Source organism: Diabrotica undecimpunctata, chromosome 1 (genome assembly GCF_040954645.1).
Source record: "Diabrotica undecimpunctata isolate CICGRU chromosome 1, icDiaUnde3, whole genome shotgun sequence".
NCBI classification, from domain to species: Eukaryota; Metazoa; Arthropoda; class Insecta; order Coleoptera; family Chrysomelidae; genus Diabrotica; species Diabrotica undecimpunctata.
The window spans coordinates 11,394,550-11,412,666 of NC_092803.1; the positions used below are offsets into that span (position 1 = coordinate 11,394,550).

Sequence of the window (18,117 nt, forward strand, 5' to 3'; positions counted from 1 at the left end):
TAGTATTTCACCTGGTATTGAATCAATGCCCGGGGATTTATTTCTCTTTAGTAATTTAATTTCATCTTTGACTTCATTTATGTGATATTAAATCTTTATTTACATGAATAACCAGGGAAATTATAATTCAGTTCTATTTTATAGAATGTTTAATCGATAATAAAGGTTTTTTATCCGTTAAGATTATAATAATTATTGCCATGTAATATATTTTCAATTTCCATGATATCTCTGACATTCATCATACCATTAGCCAAAAATAAGCACAACAACGGGATCCACTTACCCAGTTACGTCAAAAACAAATCCCTGGATCAACTGGCACGCGACTTTCTTTACGATAGCATGTTGCATGATAAGGTTATTGTCGTTTATGAATTTTGTTCTCATTTATGAAATAATCGATAACTAGATTCGGATGACACAAAGTAGAATGGCTTCTCTAGAGCAAAAGCTTTGTGTGCTCCAGGCGAAACTAAAAGTATTGTTTGTCGTTAATAAAAATTTTGTCGTTTTATTAATATTTTGACGTTTTAGGAAACTGACGACAATTTGAATGTTTGTATCGTGCTTTTGCAACAGTATTTGAGGCAGGAGAGGTACAGGAGTGAGGTGAGTTTTGTTTTTATTTTATTTTTTAGAATTCTACAAACTACTAATCATTAAATCGTTGTACTTTTTGCTTAACCAATTCGGAAAGCTTTAAAATTATTTATATAATTTTTATTTGTTTCATTTGAAAAAATAGGTAAACACCAATAAAATCTTTAAAACGGTTATTTATCTTATCTTATGCACTTCTCTTTTTTTTGTTTATGACAAATTTCTATAGTGTATGTGATTTTTCACTACTGTTTTCCTACTGATTTAGAAAGGTATATTGTATTTAAATTTGTTTTGCTCAAAGTTTTGGTCTTTAAATATTATTCAACATGTCTCTTAAAAGAACTAAGTCCAAAAGAATTTGTTGTTAAAACCGAATTTGTTGTTTTTACCGTGGTTGATTCCACAGACGGCACTCCTGTGTAAGTCGGAAACGTCGTTTTTCTATTAAAGGGGCACAACAACTTTATTATTATTATTTTTTTTTAATAAATGAAAATTCTTTACTACATTATTGCAGTGTTTGTTCTTCCGAAAGTATTTTGTTTGTGCGATTGTTCTTCAGGAATGAATATGCATTTATTCATGCTTAAATTTTTAAAGAAAATAATAATATCAGGCAGGATAGATAAACATAGAAATAAAATTATTAAGTTGAAAATAGGTGGCCATGTCTTAAGACCTTCGCTTGTTCTCTACATCGTCTGACTTTGCCCACTCCAAAAACACTCCATTTTATTTTCTCCAGTTCGGTTTTCATCTCCACAAGTTTATTTTCTGATAGCAATGATCTGCCATTGTTTGCTAGGTTGCTATTCGCAGGGTTTGCAAATATCTTATTAATATTTTGACCACCTGGATATTCTTAGCACATCTGGTACGCTTCCTGATGAGTTGTTGTTCTGGTGGAGCATAAGCACTCATATCTTTCTTCTATTGTTTGTTTTTATGAGGTATACTATATATTTATATGATATTTGCACCTTAGGGATCAGGAGAAGCTGGGAAAGTAATAAAATTTCTGCGGACAGATATGTCAAACAAAATCAACATATAGCCTATTTCGATAAACGCGTGGAGGGACATTACTCAAATGAACTCCTATATAGGAATAAATAGAAAAGGATGATACATTATTATCCATAGGTATTCACGTTTAAGAAGAATATATAAATGTGACAGAATAAATGATAGAAAAAGTACTAAAATCCATGAAAAACAATAAGACATCGGGACCTGAATGTATAGCGGCAGAACTATTAAAGAAGGGAATACCCAAGTTGGCTGGAAGAATTGTTTACGAGAATTATAGCCGAAGAAAAAATCCCAAGGAGTTGGAGAAAAGAAATGAATTACGCCCATTCACAAAAAAATCCCAAAAGGCTTTTGTTGAAACTACAGATGCATCTCAGTGACCAGATCTTTGGCCAACTATACGGAAAACTCTTAGAACAACAAGCTGGAAGATCACATTTTTGCTATAACTTAACCGACTTAAAAAAAGTATGAAGGAACCAAGAGATTCATTGCTTATTTGTTGACCCAACAAAAGTATACCATACAATACCAGTGAAAAATATTGGAGCAAGCCATGGAAAATTCTATAATAAATAAAACGATTATGTCAGCTGTAAAGAAACTATACAAAAAAGCCTCATCAAAAATTTAAAGTAGGAAGTACATATCGGAAGTATTCTTTGTAACTAAAGGATTGCGACAGGGATGTTGTTCTTCTCCGGTTCTGTTTTAAATTTAAAATGTATCTAAACGAAGATTTGGAACAATGAAGAAGATTTTGCGCTGGAATGGACGTATAATTGAATGAGAAAAAACTTTGTACACTGTTCATTCCGCTGATGATCGTGGTTATAGCCCAGGGCAAAGATGATCTAGAATTTATGGCTTAACAGTTATTTAAAGAATATGAAGAATGAGATCTATATATCTTCTTCTTCTTACTATGTAGATATGACTCTGTCTGTTTTTCAATGTGCCTCCAGTAAGTTGTTGTTCCATCGTTTACGTGGTCTTCCTATTGGGAAACCGTGTCTTGCCTTAACTACTCTATTTGTTGTCATTCGGCTTATATGATCGTTCCATTTCTTATATACCGATTTACCTATATGTATGTATAGCGTTAAAAGGCCTTTTAAGCCAATTTCTGGATGGATAATTTTCATAGTTTTCTGTTCTTAGCTATCAGCTTCCAATGTCTGATTCCCATTTCTCTGACATATTCCATCACTACATCTCTCCATTTCTTTCTTGGTATTCCTCTCTTTTTTTGTCCTCAGGTATTCTCCAAACAATATTCTTGACTAGTCTATATCCTTGCATTTTTTCTAGATGTCCGAACCGTTCTAGTCTACGTTTTTTCACCACTTTTATTATTGTAAAGTTAGCATATAATTGGTACACTTCTGCATTAGTTCGTCTTCTTCATTCTCCCTCTACTACTTTTCCACCAAACATTTTGCGAAGTATCTTTCTTTCCTATGCTTCCAATCTGTTCTTCATGGTTTTGTTCATAGTCCATATCTCTCCAGCACATCTGTTGCTCTTGATCAGTCTCAGGTTGATTTCAGTTTCTTCCTTACATGTCTGATCGATAAGAATACCTAAGTACATATATTCATCTACCTTCTCGAGCTCTACAACTGATCCATCCTCTACCTCCAATTTAAAGCAGCTCCTGGTGTTTATTCCTTTTTTTGCTGGAGATTTCATGTACTTGATTTTATTAATATTAACTTTCAGCCCCATTTTAGAGCTTTTTTGAATCAGATAGTGCCAGACCTATTTATCCCACTAACCCATACAATTTTTTCTACAACTATATTGAATAGCAAGGTAGACAACGGGCCTCCTTGGTTAACACCTTTTTTCACTTCGAATTCTTCTGAGACTGTACCTTTGTACAGCCAAACAATGGTTTGTCTAATTGTCATTTTTACCTACCTTACTATTTTTTCTATCACTTGGAATTCTTTTAGCATTTCTATTTGTTTCTGTCTATTGTATCGTAGGCGGCTTTGTAATCAATGAAAAGTATTTGTGCTGAAATGTTGTATTCATAGCGATTTATTAGGATTTGTTTTAGAATAAAAATTTGATCGGTTGTTGATCTTCCCTTGCGAAATCCTCCCTAACAAGAATATTCCTATATAGTTTGAGCATTCAGTTCTATCTCCCTTTTTGGGTATAAAAATTATAATGGACTTCTTCCATTCTTAAAGTATTTCTTCGGCATTCCATACTTCTTGTATTAACTCACTAAGTTTGTTTATTAAAGCCTCTCCTGCATATTTTAAGTTCTCTGCCACAATGCCGCTCTCCTCGGGGCTTTTTTGATTTTTCATTTCTTTTATTATTTCTTCAATTTCTTCTCTTGTGGGCTTTGATATTTCTTCTATTACTATTTGAGGTTTAGGAACATTACAATTTTCTTCAGTAGTCACTCCGTCATTTAGCATCTCTTCGAAATATTCCGGTTCACATATACCGGATCTATATGTGAATCGGCCAAAAACACAGTACCTGTGCATTAGGAACACAATGTCCCAATACCTGTGATAATAGATGAGAACACTGTAATTAATGCTTGTAGTGAGTACACATATTTAGGCACAAAACTCTAGTGGCTGGACTAAAAAGGAAATAGAAGAACGGATAGTAAGAGGGAAAAGGTTATAGGATGTCTAAATTAAATACTGTGGTCAAAAGAGATATCGCGAGAACGGAAACACTTCCTTCTTAATTCAATCTTTAATAGTATCTCACTGTATGGGTGCAAAGCATAGCAGCTAAACAAATTCCTAGAACGTCGCTCATTATCCTTAGAAATGGACTTCTGGCGATGATCTACCAGAAAATCAAGCCTGAAAAAACTACTCAATGACCAAATATGACAAAATATGAGAGTCTCAAACTATTATTAAAGAAATTAAACGCTTCATAAGCAAATATTAAAATGACTATAAGATATTTAAACGCCCGTTTGTCGAACGAGTTGGCGAGTGGTGATGAATGAAGAGACGCAGTTTGAGGATTGGATGGGATAATACTAGAGTTACCCAGTGGCGACTGGTGTGGTAAAATTTTGGGTAGGCCAAGCCAGCAAATTACATAGCTATGTGTAATCAGTGACGGATCCAGATGGAGGGGTCACGTGGTCAGGACCCCCCCCCCTAACTAATTTTTTAATGATTTCTCTGTTCATTTTAACTTCTGCGTTGTATCTAATTTTTGCGATCTTTGATTTTTCATCTAGCAAATCGCGAACAGAAAACGCCCTCGTCTGTACATCCTTAAAGGACAGGAAATTATTTAAATGTTCCTTGCAACTGGAATGTTTTTTTAAGGAGGCAGACATATTTTTTAAATCAAAGTATCCTTCACAATTCTATACACATTTCTTATTAGAAAATAACAAATACGGCCAACAATATAGTCTGTTTTTCGTAATACTTCCAGACAACCATTTGTAGACATCATACCAAGAGCAATTAAAAGTACGCACCTTTTCCCATCTTTTTGGTCAATACGCAATGTTGGAGTAGGCCTTTCATTCATAATAATTTTTTCTATCAATTTCAGTTCTTCTCGATAATGACGATTCCAATAGTGAAACAACAATGTCCAAACAATCACTATCAACATTACTATCACTGCAACCTGGTAAAGCGTCATAAAAACTCATTTTTATGTATCAGTTATAAAACAATCTCACATATATAAGTTGCATACAATCAGGCGATATAGAAATCACGCAAATGTGATTTTTTTTCTTCGAATTTTACGAATTTTTTAAAATTTATTTGGGCAACCATGCACTTGTTTGCAACTGTGTTGTTTGTTTAAAAATATGTTACAATTATGGATTATGTTACATATTTTTTTATCATAATTTAAAAGAAAATTTATATTACAATTCGATAATTACGTTACAAGTGACAACGATGATTGGCGTAGGCCCGATCGTCTGGTGCCTAAACAGCAAGCATAAACACGACAATATAAATCGTTGTCCGGCAAGCTGCTTAACTTCAAACGCTTTTTGTACTTGGTGCATCTTATGTGAGCTGGGCCGGCCAGTTCCGATCGGGCCTATTAATGATATTTAAAATGCCTGAATACGATTCGATGCTTTCTGTGGTAATATAATAACTTAGTTGTTTTAATGGACGCTAATGTATTGAGTGATTTAGTAGATTTAAAAGTTATTTACATGCATTAACATAATTTTTGAATATATGTTTTTCAATTTTAAAGCTCTTAAAATTATTGGGTAGGCCCGGCCTATCCTGCCTACCCCCAAAAGCCGCCACTGGAGTTACCTAGTTACTGGACACCTGATTTCCTCGGGATAGAGAGTGGAGAAAAACCATGAACTCGCTTAGACAATGGTAGTTAATCCCAAAAGTAGATCTATTTTATTCAAAGATGAGAGAAAAGTACCTGCCTGATAGTCTAAACTCTTATATAAAGCATAAAAGACGACATTTTACGTCTCTATTATTGTTGGTCCTTTGGGGTGACTAGTTAGCATTAAATTAGTCAATTTAGATTGTCTTTAATACATTCAACTACACCATTAACCAAAAAAGACTCAACCCGGAATGAAGAACCTGTTAAGAACTCTGGAATAGACTATAACTACCTTGCTTATACATACCAAGAAAAACAGATACATAGGTTTTAGCATGTTATTTTTTTTATACAAAAATATATTATATTAATGTCATACAAAAATCTTAATATAACTCATGTCCATGAATATGGCCATATCCATAACTATAAGGATCAAACCCGTGAAAACTATTATCATAAAGTCCATGGTGATGATCAAAAAAATCATGAAAACCTCCAAAATCATGGTCAAACCCGTGTGAAATATCATGCCCAAAGTCGTGGTGGAATCCCACACCAAATCCATGATCAAACCCGTGTCCTAAACCGTAGTCAAAACCGTGGAAACCGATATGGTGGCCGAGAGGTTCTCCATGATGCACTTCTTTATGTGGATGGTGGTGTGGCGCGATACCTTGTGCATGCTGATGCTGAGGTATCTCATGATGGGGATGAGGGAAGCCTTCATGATGGAGTGGTAGTTTATTTGAATGGCCGCTGAAGTGGTTGTGTATTTTTTCTATGTGGTGTCGAAATGGGTGGAAGAGTTTTTCCTTGAAGTGGTCTATATCGAATTCTTTTAGTTTTCTGAAAGTTGCTTTTGCCATTGATAGACTAGCTGCTAGCAAAACTATCATAACCTAAAAATATGAAATATAAATATTAATGTAATATAAATATTTTAGTGTATAACAAACATACATGACATTTCATAAAGCAATATCTAGGACAATATTGTGAAAATCGAACAATAACCGTGATACAACAACAACCAATGAGTGGTCCAAATTATACCATTATACCAAAAACCAAGTGGTCGAGGAAATATAGGAAGGCCAAAAAAAAACAAACAAAAAAATATTTAATTTGATAATTAAGATATCTGGATAATTTTAATTACAGCGCCCAAATTACTAATTAAGTTTTTATCATTTCTCAAGGTTCTTATTTGAGTTCAGAAATATCTTTGTCTTTGTCTAGTGTTCAATACCAACAGTAGAGGGAAATAAATAAAATTCAAATTTCCTTCTCTTCAAACATTCAAATCTATTCTATTCAAAATCATTTCTATCTCTCTTGGCTGACAAAATATCCTTGGATATGGTTCTCCCGATTAGTGATTAGTGATTTTGAAATTATAAATACTGCAAAACTCAAATAATGCAAACTTCTCATATTCTCTTACTCACAAAATTGCTTTTACACCGTTCAAAACTACTGGCACTAGTTCACTTGTCAGGATTGGATGCTCTTTTATTAAAGGGCAGCAATATATAACCGAATTCTCATGTTCCAAATTTCAATCGAATCAAAAATCTCATTCCACCAGTACTTTTTTCAATCAGTCATCTTTTAGTTCTTTAAAATCACCCAAAATACCTAATTCTCAAGAAATGACTTTAAAATTTCCAATTTTTCTACAAAAACATTCTACAAAAATTTCCCAGAATGTTGAATCCGATAAGAGACACAAAAGAGATCGTTAATCCCTTACATTTTGTTTATCAAGACCGTTGAGAATAGCTAAACGGTTTCCCATGATATTTACTAAGAAACTAATTTTGTTTTTATGTTTTTATGTCTACAAAACTACCATTATCGTAAATTTTACATTTAACCCATAGAAATCCATATCACTTTTAACACATACAACATACAACAAATATAAATTTTGGTTATTCTTGGCTACAAATAGAAACAGTAGATTCTACACTTTAAAATATTACGATTTAAGCCAAATTGCTTTAATAAAATTTTGATATTAAGAAAGATACAGGGTGTTAAAGGGCAAATTTAAAATTTTATTTTTTGCTATAACTTTCATGTTTGTAAACATTTATGCATAAAAATTTACAACTGGGTACTTTTGAATACGAGAAATTATAATTTGATGCACACTTTGATGTAGCTGATAGAGGGCGCCACATATGCCACATATGTGGCATAAATTTACACTTAACTTTTTTGCTCTTTGAGTTACCTGTATTTGTGACAAAAAATAATAAAGATACATTATTTTAACAAAAAAAGGTATACCTGTTAATAACTTTAAAGCTCAAATCAGCTGCATAATTCTGATTTAAGGCAATTACTCCAGGCAACGAAGGAAAAATAGACAAAAACATTAATAAATCCAAATTTTGGTATAAAATACCTTTAACTTAAGTTAATATTTAACGAAATATTAAATAAAATAAATATATCAGCAGGATAATTAATAATAGGATTTGACAAAAAACAGAATAATAGGATTTTACATCCAACATTTTACGTTTTATGTTAAATTAAAGTCATAATCAAAACATTTTGTTTACAAACCAAATTAAGAAATAGTTAAACAAATAACATAACTTTTTGTCAAAGTAAGTGTTCGATATGTCCACCATTTTCTTTAATTCATTTGTCAATATATTCCATAAAATATCGTCTCATATTAAATAGCATCATTGGGTCTAAAGAAACTGCTGCAGTATTTATTTCTTCCCATAGTTGGTACGAATGTTTATGGGATTCTTATAGACACGTTGTTTTAGTATGCCCCACACACCAAAATCAAACGGATTAAATTCTGGGCTACGTGGTGGCTATAACGTATAATGGATGAATATATTCTTTTGGATACATATCCAAATCTTATGGTATATTATGGAACTACATCTTATTTGTCGCAGAGCTTAAATAATGTATTAAACTGTTATGTATCTCATTCATTGGTTACTTATATACACACGGAATAACCTATCGATGATATTACTTATTTATATGATTACGTTACAGCTTACGAGTAACTATAATTACATCTCGAAAAAATGGACTAGTATGATTAACTAACGAACTAATATTATGCTAAACTAAATTGCCTGTGTGTTTACTAGATTTATAACAATATCGGTTATTAGGCCAACGATGATGTTATTGTAAAAATGCAAATGAGTCTTTAAGGTTAGATTTGTAGCAAAAGTATTATGAAACAAGACATATGTGTTATTCAATACCTGTGCTTTAGTTTCTAATTGTCCTAATAAAAATGGGTAAACAATTTACGTACCTAATGAATAATAAGTATTCTTTTGGGATTTTTTATAAATTAAATAATTATATCAATATCTCACCACATTGCCAAGAAATATGGCTGCCACGACCAATCCAACGTTCAGAAAAGTTATATTTAAGTATGTTCTCACTGCCTTCTCTCTAGAATTTGGTGGTGTACCATCTTATATAAATCACATATTTTGGGTTTTCAGCATTTTACAACAGGGAAAAAGTAATACAACGCCAGTAGGTATAGAAACTTAAGAAGCGATAGAAAAGGGAAATTGTAAACATGATGATGGCCAACGTCTGAATACGCACACGGCACCTAAAGAAGATGAAGAATATTTTCTCCAATAAGACATTTAGCAGCCATAACAAAAATTTTGTAATATTACATTATCATCTTTGAGTTGTTTAAACAAGAATAAACTATGAATTATGCTTATCTACAGGTATTCAGTGCTTTATTGCACAAATATCACAACTAAGAATTATTATGCAGCTGACTTATAAAATTCGATTATCTCGAAAACGGTTAAATTTTGAGGTTACTAACAAGTATACTTTTTCTTTGTAAAAATAATGTATCTTTAATATTTTTTAACACAAATAGAGCTAACTTAAAGAGCAAAAAAGTTAAGCGCAAATCTATGCCACACATGTGGCATATGTGGCGCCCTCTATCAGTTACATTAAAGTATGTATAAAATTATAATTTATCCTACTTAAAAGCATACAATTATAAATTTTTGTCCAAAAATATTTACAAACGTAAAAGTTATAGCGAAAAATAAAACTTTGAATTTCCACTTTAACACCCTGTATCTTTCTTAATATCAACATTTTATTAAAGCAAGTTGGCTTAAATCGTAATATTTTAAAGATATAGATACTATGAGAATCTACGGTTTCTGTTTGTACAATTACTTAAGGACCACCCTGTATATACAAATATTCAAAATGAATAAGAGATACGAGGATATCAGAAAAATAGACAACTACTGCACTGACAGATATAGATACTAAATATATTTTAGAAATATTTTTTGAAACTGTCTAAATAATTTACACTTACCAAAGAACGTTTCATTGCTTTACAAAATTCTTCGACGACAATGGTATCTTGAAGACAACAATTTATACTGAATTAAACAATATACATTTTTTTATATAAACAATTGAAATGTACAAGAAATATTTAATAACATGTCATTTCTGGTTCAAGAAAGTTTAGAAACGTATCACTATCATTATCGATGTTTTAGTTCCTCATGTGAACATAATGGTCCAACTATATAATTTTTGTAAAATTTTACTAAAGGAAGTGAAAGGTTAGAACTACTTACAAAATAATTCTGAAGCCTCTAATTATGCGAAATATTTGACAACAGTCAAACAAGGGTAAAATATGTGCTCATATATTGTTGAAAATTTACAAGAATACAGTGATATATAAAACATTTCTCAAACAACACTTCTCTATTTTTAAAATATAAAATATATGATAATATACTTGGAAATTCAAATAATGGGGAATCAATTTAATTTTATAATGATCTATTTAAGGTGGAAATTCTCAGTTATAAACGCAGAAACGTGTCCAGGAGCAGATTGTGGAATCAGTCACCAACTTCTGGTAGCTAGTTTCCGAATACATTTTAGAAACAAACACAAGCCTACTCCTCGACCTCATATGTTAACTGAGACTGAACTAGTAGCCTTTAGAGAGAAAATAAACTAAGTGTTAAGTGGGACAATCGGTGCTCTTAAAGAAGAAGTTAGGACTTACTGGATTTACGAAAGGTAGACGTACTCGAGAACATCTTCTGAACGTAAGACAAATAATAGAAAAATCAAGGAAATTCAATATCCCACTATACATGTTTTATATATTATCACAAAGCATTCGACAGGATCAAATGGCTAAACTTAGACAGATACGAAAATAAGTAGGCGTACCACAGCACTTAATTTCGCTTATAACTGAACTATACACTACTGGAACAGTTAAAGTGCTTCACACACTTTCAACGAATTACATCCAGAACAAGGTGTCAGACAAAGACGTATCTTCTTCTTTAGGTACCGTCTCCTCTAAGGAGGTTGGTAATCATCGCAGCTATTTTCACTTTTGAGATTGCAGGTCTGAACAAGTCGACGGAACTGCAATTATACCACTTTCTCAGATTGTTGAGCCAGGAGATGCGTCTTCTCCCAATACTTCGTTTTCCCTGTATTTTTCCCTGCATTATGGTTTGTAGGATGTATACTGTCTTCACAATTATTTAATATATTGTCCACATCTCAATAAATGGCCGAAAAATAAACAATCTACGGTTTTTAGATGACATAGCCCTTCTTGCAAATAGTCAGAAAGAGTTAATTGATCTCATAAACCTGGTTGAAAACGATAGTCAAATATTTGGTCTGTAGTTAAACATATCAAAGACAAAGATCATGATAGTGGATAGACTACATAACAATCATCCACACATAGCTCATATTCATACTTATACCTGGGATCATTGATCACAAACACAGGATCGCTACAGGGAGAAATAAAACGTAGATGTGATCTAGCAAAATTTGTTGTAGGAAAAATGGCCAAAATAAGGAAGAACTTTCAAATTTCACGAAATCTAAAAATGAGGTTGATCAACTGCTTAATATTCCCAAGATTGACTTTCGGATGTGAATCTTGGATCTTACAAGCGTAAACAAGAAAGATAAACTCCACTGAAATGTTCTGTTGGAGAAGAATCTTAATTCTGTGAACCAATCGTAGGACAAATCATTCAATTTTCATGAACTAAAGGTCAGTAAAAATTGGAGATAACTACACGGAGGAGTCAGACAAGGTTGCATTTTGTGGCCAACATTGTTCAATGTTTACTCGAACCAGTTATTTAAAAAGGCACTTGAGAGACAACCATATGGAATAAAAATCAACGGGGAACTACTTAATGTGATTAGATATGCAGACAATACAGTAATTCTGTCAGGTAATATTCAAGGTCTCCAAATTCTGCTTGATCGTATTCACGAAGTAGGAGAGGAAATGGGCATTAAAATAAACTCAAACAAAACTAAATTTTTAGTGTTTAGTCGTGACCCACACCCCGATGCAAAGCTTCAGTTAAATGGAGTCCAAGTTGAGAAAGTTCACAAAATGACATATTTGGGAACTGTGATAACGGACCAACTAGATCCAGACATAGAAATAAAACGTAGAATAGCAATAACTAAAACTCATCATCACGTAGCGCTATAACCCTGGGTGGGTCTTGGCTGACTGTTTAACTTTTTTCCAATTTGTTTGGTCTTCCATCAACCTAGGGTCAAACGGAATGTTGATTTTCCGGAGATCTGCTTGGATGTTATCTCTCCATTGCATCATGGGACGTCCGAGTGGTCTTTTGCCTGTGGGAATCTCCTACCATACCAGTTTAACAAGTCTCTCGTTATGCAGTCTGTGCACGTGGTCTTAGTCTTAGTCTCTGTGATTTATTTTCTTGCACAATAACTAAAACTACTTTTATGAAAACGAAGTCATTTTTTACAATAATCATCTCAGTTTCGAACTAAGACAAATAATGGTTAAGTGCTATGTTTGGTCCGTACTTTTATATAGTGCGGACGCTATAAAGGACGGTAGAAGTATCGATCATGAACAAAATTGAACCATTGGAAATGTGGGTTCATAGACGAATGTTGAAGATACCTTGGACAGCAAGTAAAACTAGTGAAGAAGTACTAAGGAGCGTCAACATAGATAGAGACTGTTAAACATCGAAAAATGTCTTATCTGGGACATATAGTAAGGGGAAGTCGATATAAAATATTACAACTGATCCTTAAAGGTAACATAGAGGGCCGTAGAGGTGTAGGAAGGAAACGGGTTTCTTAGTTGAGAAACATTCGTGAATGGACTAGGATATCAAATGCGGGACAATTATTCCATATTGCAGAGAAGCCTTCGCAATGGTGATCGCCAATGTCGGATAATTCTGATATGGCACGCGAAGAAGAAAAAAGGTCAGTAAACGGCTCTCTAGTAAAGTCCATCTTTAAAAAATAAAAATAATTTGGATATTTTATGAGATTAGACACAGAAATTATGAAAAAACTTATTATCCAAGGAAATTTAGGAGGCCGAAGAATACAAAGAAGATCTCCAACAAGATGAATCGACCAAATTACTTTTTGAACTTCTAAAAAGTATTTTTCTTCGGGATTATCCACGTAGTTTGGTAGTGATTTTCGTAAAAAAGAACATTTGAAAAGTACGTGTGCCTCTAACCAAAGATGCGGATCGTAAAACTGCCAGTAAAACAATTACGTGAACAACTAGAAGAACGGGATGCAGACTGCAGCGGCCCGAAGAAGATCCTTTAAGAACGACTAAATGACGTTCTCAAGAGGACTGTAGATGACCCAGATACATTTGAGTTTCAATCAGCAGAAGAAACAGTTTTAACGACTTCTATTTGCGAAAAGAGATAAAGCCGAAGAAATCATCCAAGATATGAACAAACAAGGGGAAATTAAGTCATCAAACAGTCCATGGATATCACCAGTAGTTCTGGTAAAGAAGATAGTTCGACACGTTTTTATATTAACTATTGCCAGCTCAATGTGGTAATTAAGAAAGATAGTTATCCTTTGTCCCGAATACATTGGATACTCTCTCCGGTTTTCGTTGGTTCGCCACACTCGATCTAAAAAGTGGATATTGGCAAGTAGACATGGAGCCAGCTGATCGGGAGGAAACCGCATTCTCGATAGAACCAGAGCTTTTAACAGTTCACGGTTATGCCTTTTGGTTTATGTAATCCCCCTAACACATTTGAAAGATTAATGGAGGCAGTTTTAATATATCTAAGACGGAAAATATGACTGGTTTATTTGGATGATGTAATTGTGGTTGAAAGATCCTTCGATCTTTCTTTCAGTCTTTCAACGATTGTTGGCAGCGAATTTGAAGTTGAGTCCGAAGAAATGTCACATGTTTCAACGAGAAGTGAAGTACTTGAGACATATTGTATCGAGTAGTGGTGTAAAGCTGATCCTAAAAAAATTGCAGCAATTAAGGATTGGCCATCGTAAGTTGGTGTGTTACGGTATCGTAGACTTGAGCGCAACAAGCACCGCTGATATTTGTACTCACTTTTGTAAACACTCTTATTTTAAACAGAATCAGCAGATATAGATACTAATGGTACCCCAATCGTAAAAATGGTCTTTGATGACGCCGCACGTTCTATCTAAACTATTAATATAATACTCTAAGCGCCATTTTCGAGCTATGTAAGCTGTTCTTTGATTTTATCCGATACCTGATATAAGTTGTAATTTGGAAAAAAACGGCAAAATTGGAAGGAAATTTTTAGGGCTAATTTTTTTTGGATATATGCTCACAAAGGCGTACCGGCAAGCCAGTCTTGTCAGTGTTTTTCTTTCGCATTTGCTTTTTATGTGTTTCTCAAATTAATCATGAATCAAGTGTAGACAATCATTTTCAGTTGCGATAAAAACGAACTTTTATAAAAATAAATTTTATGTAACATTTTTAAGAATAGGTTAATGGTGTTTTTCGCCGTATATCTTGGCTATTAAGAAATCTAATTATTTTGTCTAACAGTTTTAATTTATGTATTAAATACATTTATAATTATTTCATAAGTATCTTATACAATTTAAGTAAAATTAGGATTGAGTTTCAAGTCTTAAATCAAATGAAACATTTGTCAATTTCAGGAAATCTTTTTTTCTAGCTAGTTCTCAATCTTAGACCCGTGGGAATAATAGAATACTCGACGTGTATTTATGTTTTAATAAATTTGTTATAATAGCAAATAGAATAAAAATGGCAAGTTTATAATAAAGTTAAAACTGATTAGATAATATAATAGGGACATTTTAATTTACTGTTCAAAAATTATCCTTTGGCAATATGCTGCAAACCAATCAAACATTGTAAGATAAATGTTGCACCAAATTCAAAATCGGACACCATGATGAATTCAAAAACTAACAACTACATTTTGCATCAGTGGTATGTGACCAAAGGTGGAGAAACAATATGCCAGATCTCTTGGATTAAACATAAATATAGGGTACACACAAAAGATCTATCTGATCTGAGTGTGGAAAGTGTTTATTATATAAATAAAAATTAAAAATAAAACTAAGTAAACCAATGACAATGGAAAATAAAGCAAGGAAAAGACCAAAGCTAAGATATATAAGAAACAAATAGGAGAAAATTTGTATTTCCTCCACGAGGAAATTTCCTCCTATTTTTCTGATCTCACGAAAATCATAAAAAATTGCAAAAATCGTGCCACGTTTATTTATTTAACACCTGTATAAAATCTGAGTTTATTTGCTACAAAATACAAAAACAGCATACGAAAGCTGACCTCTTGACCTTTAAAACGCATCTTGATTTTTGTCGATTGGTCACTTGAATCAAAAGTTATCGAATTTTTACTGTCGTGCTGATACAAATTTTATTAAACATTGATTTCGCGCGCGTTACTGACATGGCAAAAAAAATGCTTATAAACATTTTTGTTTAAAATTATCTCAGCTACATTTTTTATTTGAAACATTTTTTTTACGGTGTACAGATTCTCAGTAAATCGATTTTTTTGCGTTTTTACCCCCCTACGAGGGGTCTTTTAGGAGGAAGCCGGGGGATAAAAGTGGTAAACTTTTTTGCATCTTTTTTGGGGCCCCAAAATTAATATTCTCAGAAAAATTAATCTTGTTCGTATGATTTTTAGGGGTAAACTCTCTGACGACTGGAGTAATATTTATCTTAATAAATAAAACTATTAGATCAAAATTACGAAAAATCGACTAACTTAATTTTTTCATTTAACCAATTTCCTGTGGCCACGAGATTTTATGACACACTGAACTGTATTAGTACCGATCATCCAACTCACAAACCGTATGGTCTGTGATCCAACTAACGGCCGACTCTAGGATATTGCCCGGTAAATTCAAAAAGCTAAAGCGTGGCTTTACCCCGTGCGAGTGTTTACCCTCACCACCCTTTCTTCTTCTTCTTAACGTGCCCCATCCCTAAGGACATTGGCGATCATCATGGCCCATTTGACTATATCTGCAGCCGTTCTGAAAAGTTCTATTGACGTTTTCCCACTCCATTGTCTCAGATTCTTCAACCAGGACGTGCGTCTTCTCCCCGGTCCCCGTTTGCCTTCCACCTTCCCTTGTATGACCCGCCGCATCAATTCGTATTTCTCGTTTCTTAGTATGTGACCAAAGTAGCTCGTTTTTCTTTTCTTTATAGTGTTGAGTATTTCTTTTTTCATTCTTCGTAGCGTTTCCGCATTTGTTATGTGTTGTGTCCAAGATATTTTCCACATTCTTCGATAACACCTCATTTCAAAATTAATGAGTTTTTTCTCTGTCGCCTCTGTAACTGTCCAGGCCTCAACTCCATACAACAGGAGAGAGAAGACGTAGCATTTCAATACTCTAGTTATAATTCCGATGTTGAGTTTTCCATTGCATAATATTGCTTTCATCTTATTAAAAGCACTTCTATGTGCACCCTGCCTAAAAGTTTTTCTTTAGCATAAACACTGTCTTCCTCAATCTTGTTCTTGCTTACCACGATGATTTTTGTTTTATTTGTATTCAATGCCATTCCATACCTTTCGCTGTATTGGGTAATGCGATCAACCAAGATCTGTAGTTCTTCTCTGCTGTCCGCAAGGAGTATTGTGTCATCTGCGTATCTAAGATTATTCAGAAGGGCTCCGTTAATAAATATGCCTTCATTTACGTCTTCTAATGCCTCTTTAAACAATTCTTCTGAATACATATTAAAAAGTAAAGGGGAAAGCACACATCCTTGTCTTACTCCACGATTTATAGGTATTTCTTTCGATTTTTGTTGGTCTATTCGTATTATGGCTTTCTGATATCGGTATAGATTGGCAATTATTCTCACGTCTTCGTCATCTAATTCTGTGTTCTGCAGTATTTTTGCCATTCTTCGGTGTTGTACTTTGACATCTCGACATCGTTCGATTAGTGTTTGTATAGTAAATAATGCTTCTCTGGTGCCAAAGCCTGAATTTCTGAATCCCAATTGGTTTTCAGCTATTCTATCATCTACTTTTTATAGATACGTTCGTGTATCACTCGTAAGAACATTTTTAGAATATGGTTCATCAAGCTAATTCTGTGCTCTTCACACTTCATTTGCGTTTGGTTTTTGGGTATTGGAATGAATATTGATATTAACCATTCTTTCGGATTCTCTTCCTTATAATAAATGTCATTAAATAATTCTATTAGTGTGCCCATATGATTTTTTGTTAATATTCTTAAGATTTCTGTAGATAATTCATCTGGTTCCATGGCCTTCTCATTTTTTTTATAGGGGACCACCCTATATCCGAAAAATAAACCTTCAATAACCTATGGCCACCAGATTTTATGACACACTGAACTGTATTAGTACCGACCATCCACCTAATGGCCGATTCTAGGATATTGCCCGGTAAATTCAAAAAGCTAAAGTGTGGCTTTACCTCGTGCGGGTCTTTACCCCCACCACCCTATATCCGAAAGATAAACCTTCAATAATCCTTCAATAATTAGCATTCTGTGAAAGTGTTATCCTAAAGTCTGTTTTACAGCTTGCAATTATAGGTAATACTTGCTAGACGAAAGAAAGTTGCTTAAAGGCACGCGCACTATGTCGTCAGCTGATTATTTCCTACAACCTCTTGTAATTGCGCGATAATCGGTTTGGTGCCATTTTCTCTTCATACAAGTCTAGGGGACGTTTGGAACGTGCAGGAA

General features: G+C 33.5%; 2 protein-coding genes across 2 annotated transcripts in view; one reads left to right on the forward strand and one right to left on the reverse strand.

Moving 5' to 3' along the window:
- The first annotated feature begins 377 nt into the window (after positions 1-377).
- Positions 378-18,117, forward strand: part of LOC140444663 (uncharacterized) — a 129,342-nt gene continuing 111,602 nt past the window's right edge. Inside the window, exons 1-2 of the mRNA XM_072536427.1 lie at positions 378-481; positions 538-612. Coding sequence (XP_072392528.1) covers positions 419-481; positions 538-612 — 138 coding nt within the window. The 5' untranslated portion in view covers positions 378-418. The remainder of the gene's footprint in view (positions 482-537; positions 613-18,117) is intronic.
- LOC140437725 (uncharacterized) lies at positions 6,310-10,393 on the reverse strand. The gene is made up of 2 exons (XM_072527420.1): positions 10,346-10,393; positions 6,310-6,872 (listed from the first exon to the last, which is right to left on the reverse strand). Exons 1-2 carry the CDS (start codon positions 10,358-10,360, stop codon positions 6,357-6,359), a joined length of 531 nt encoding a protein of 176 aa, XP_072383521.1. The 5' UTR covers positions 10,361-10,393; the 3' UTR covers positions 6,310-6,356.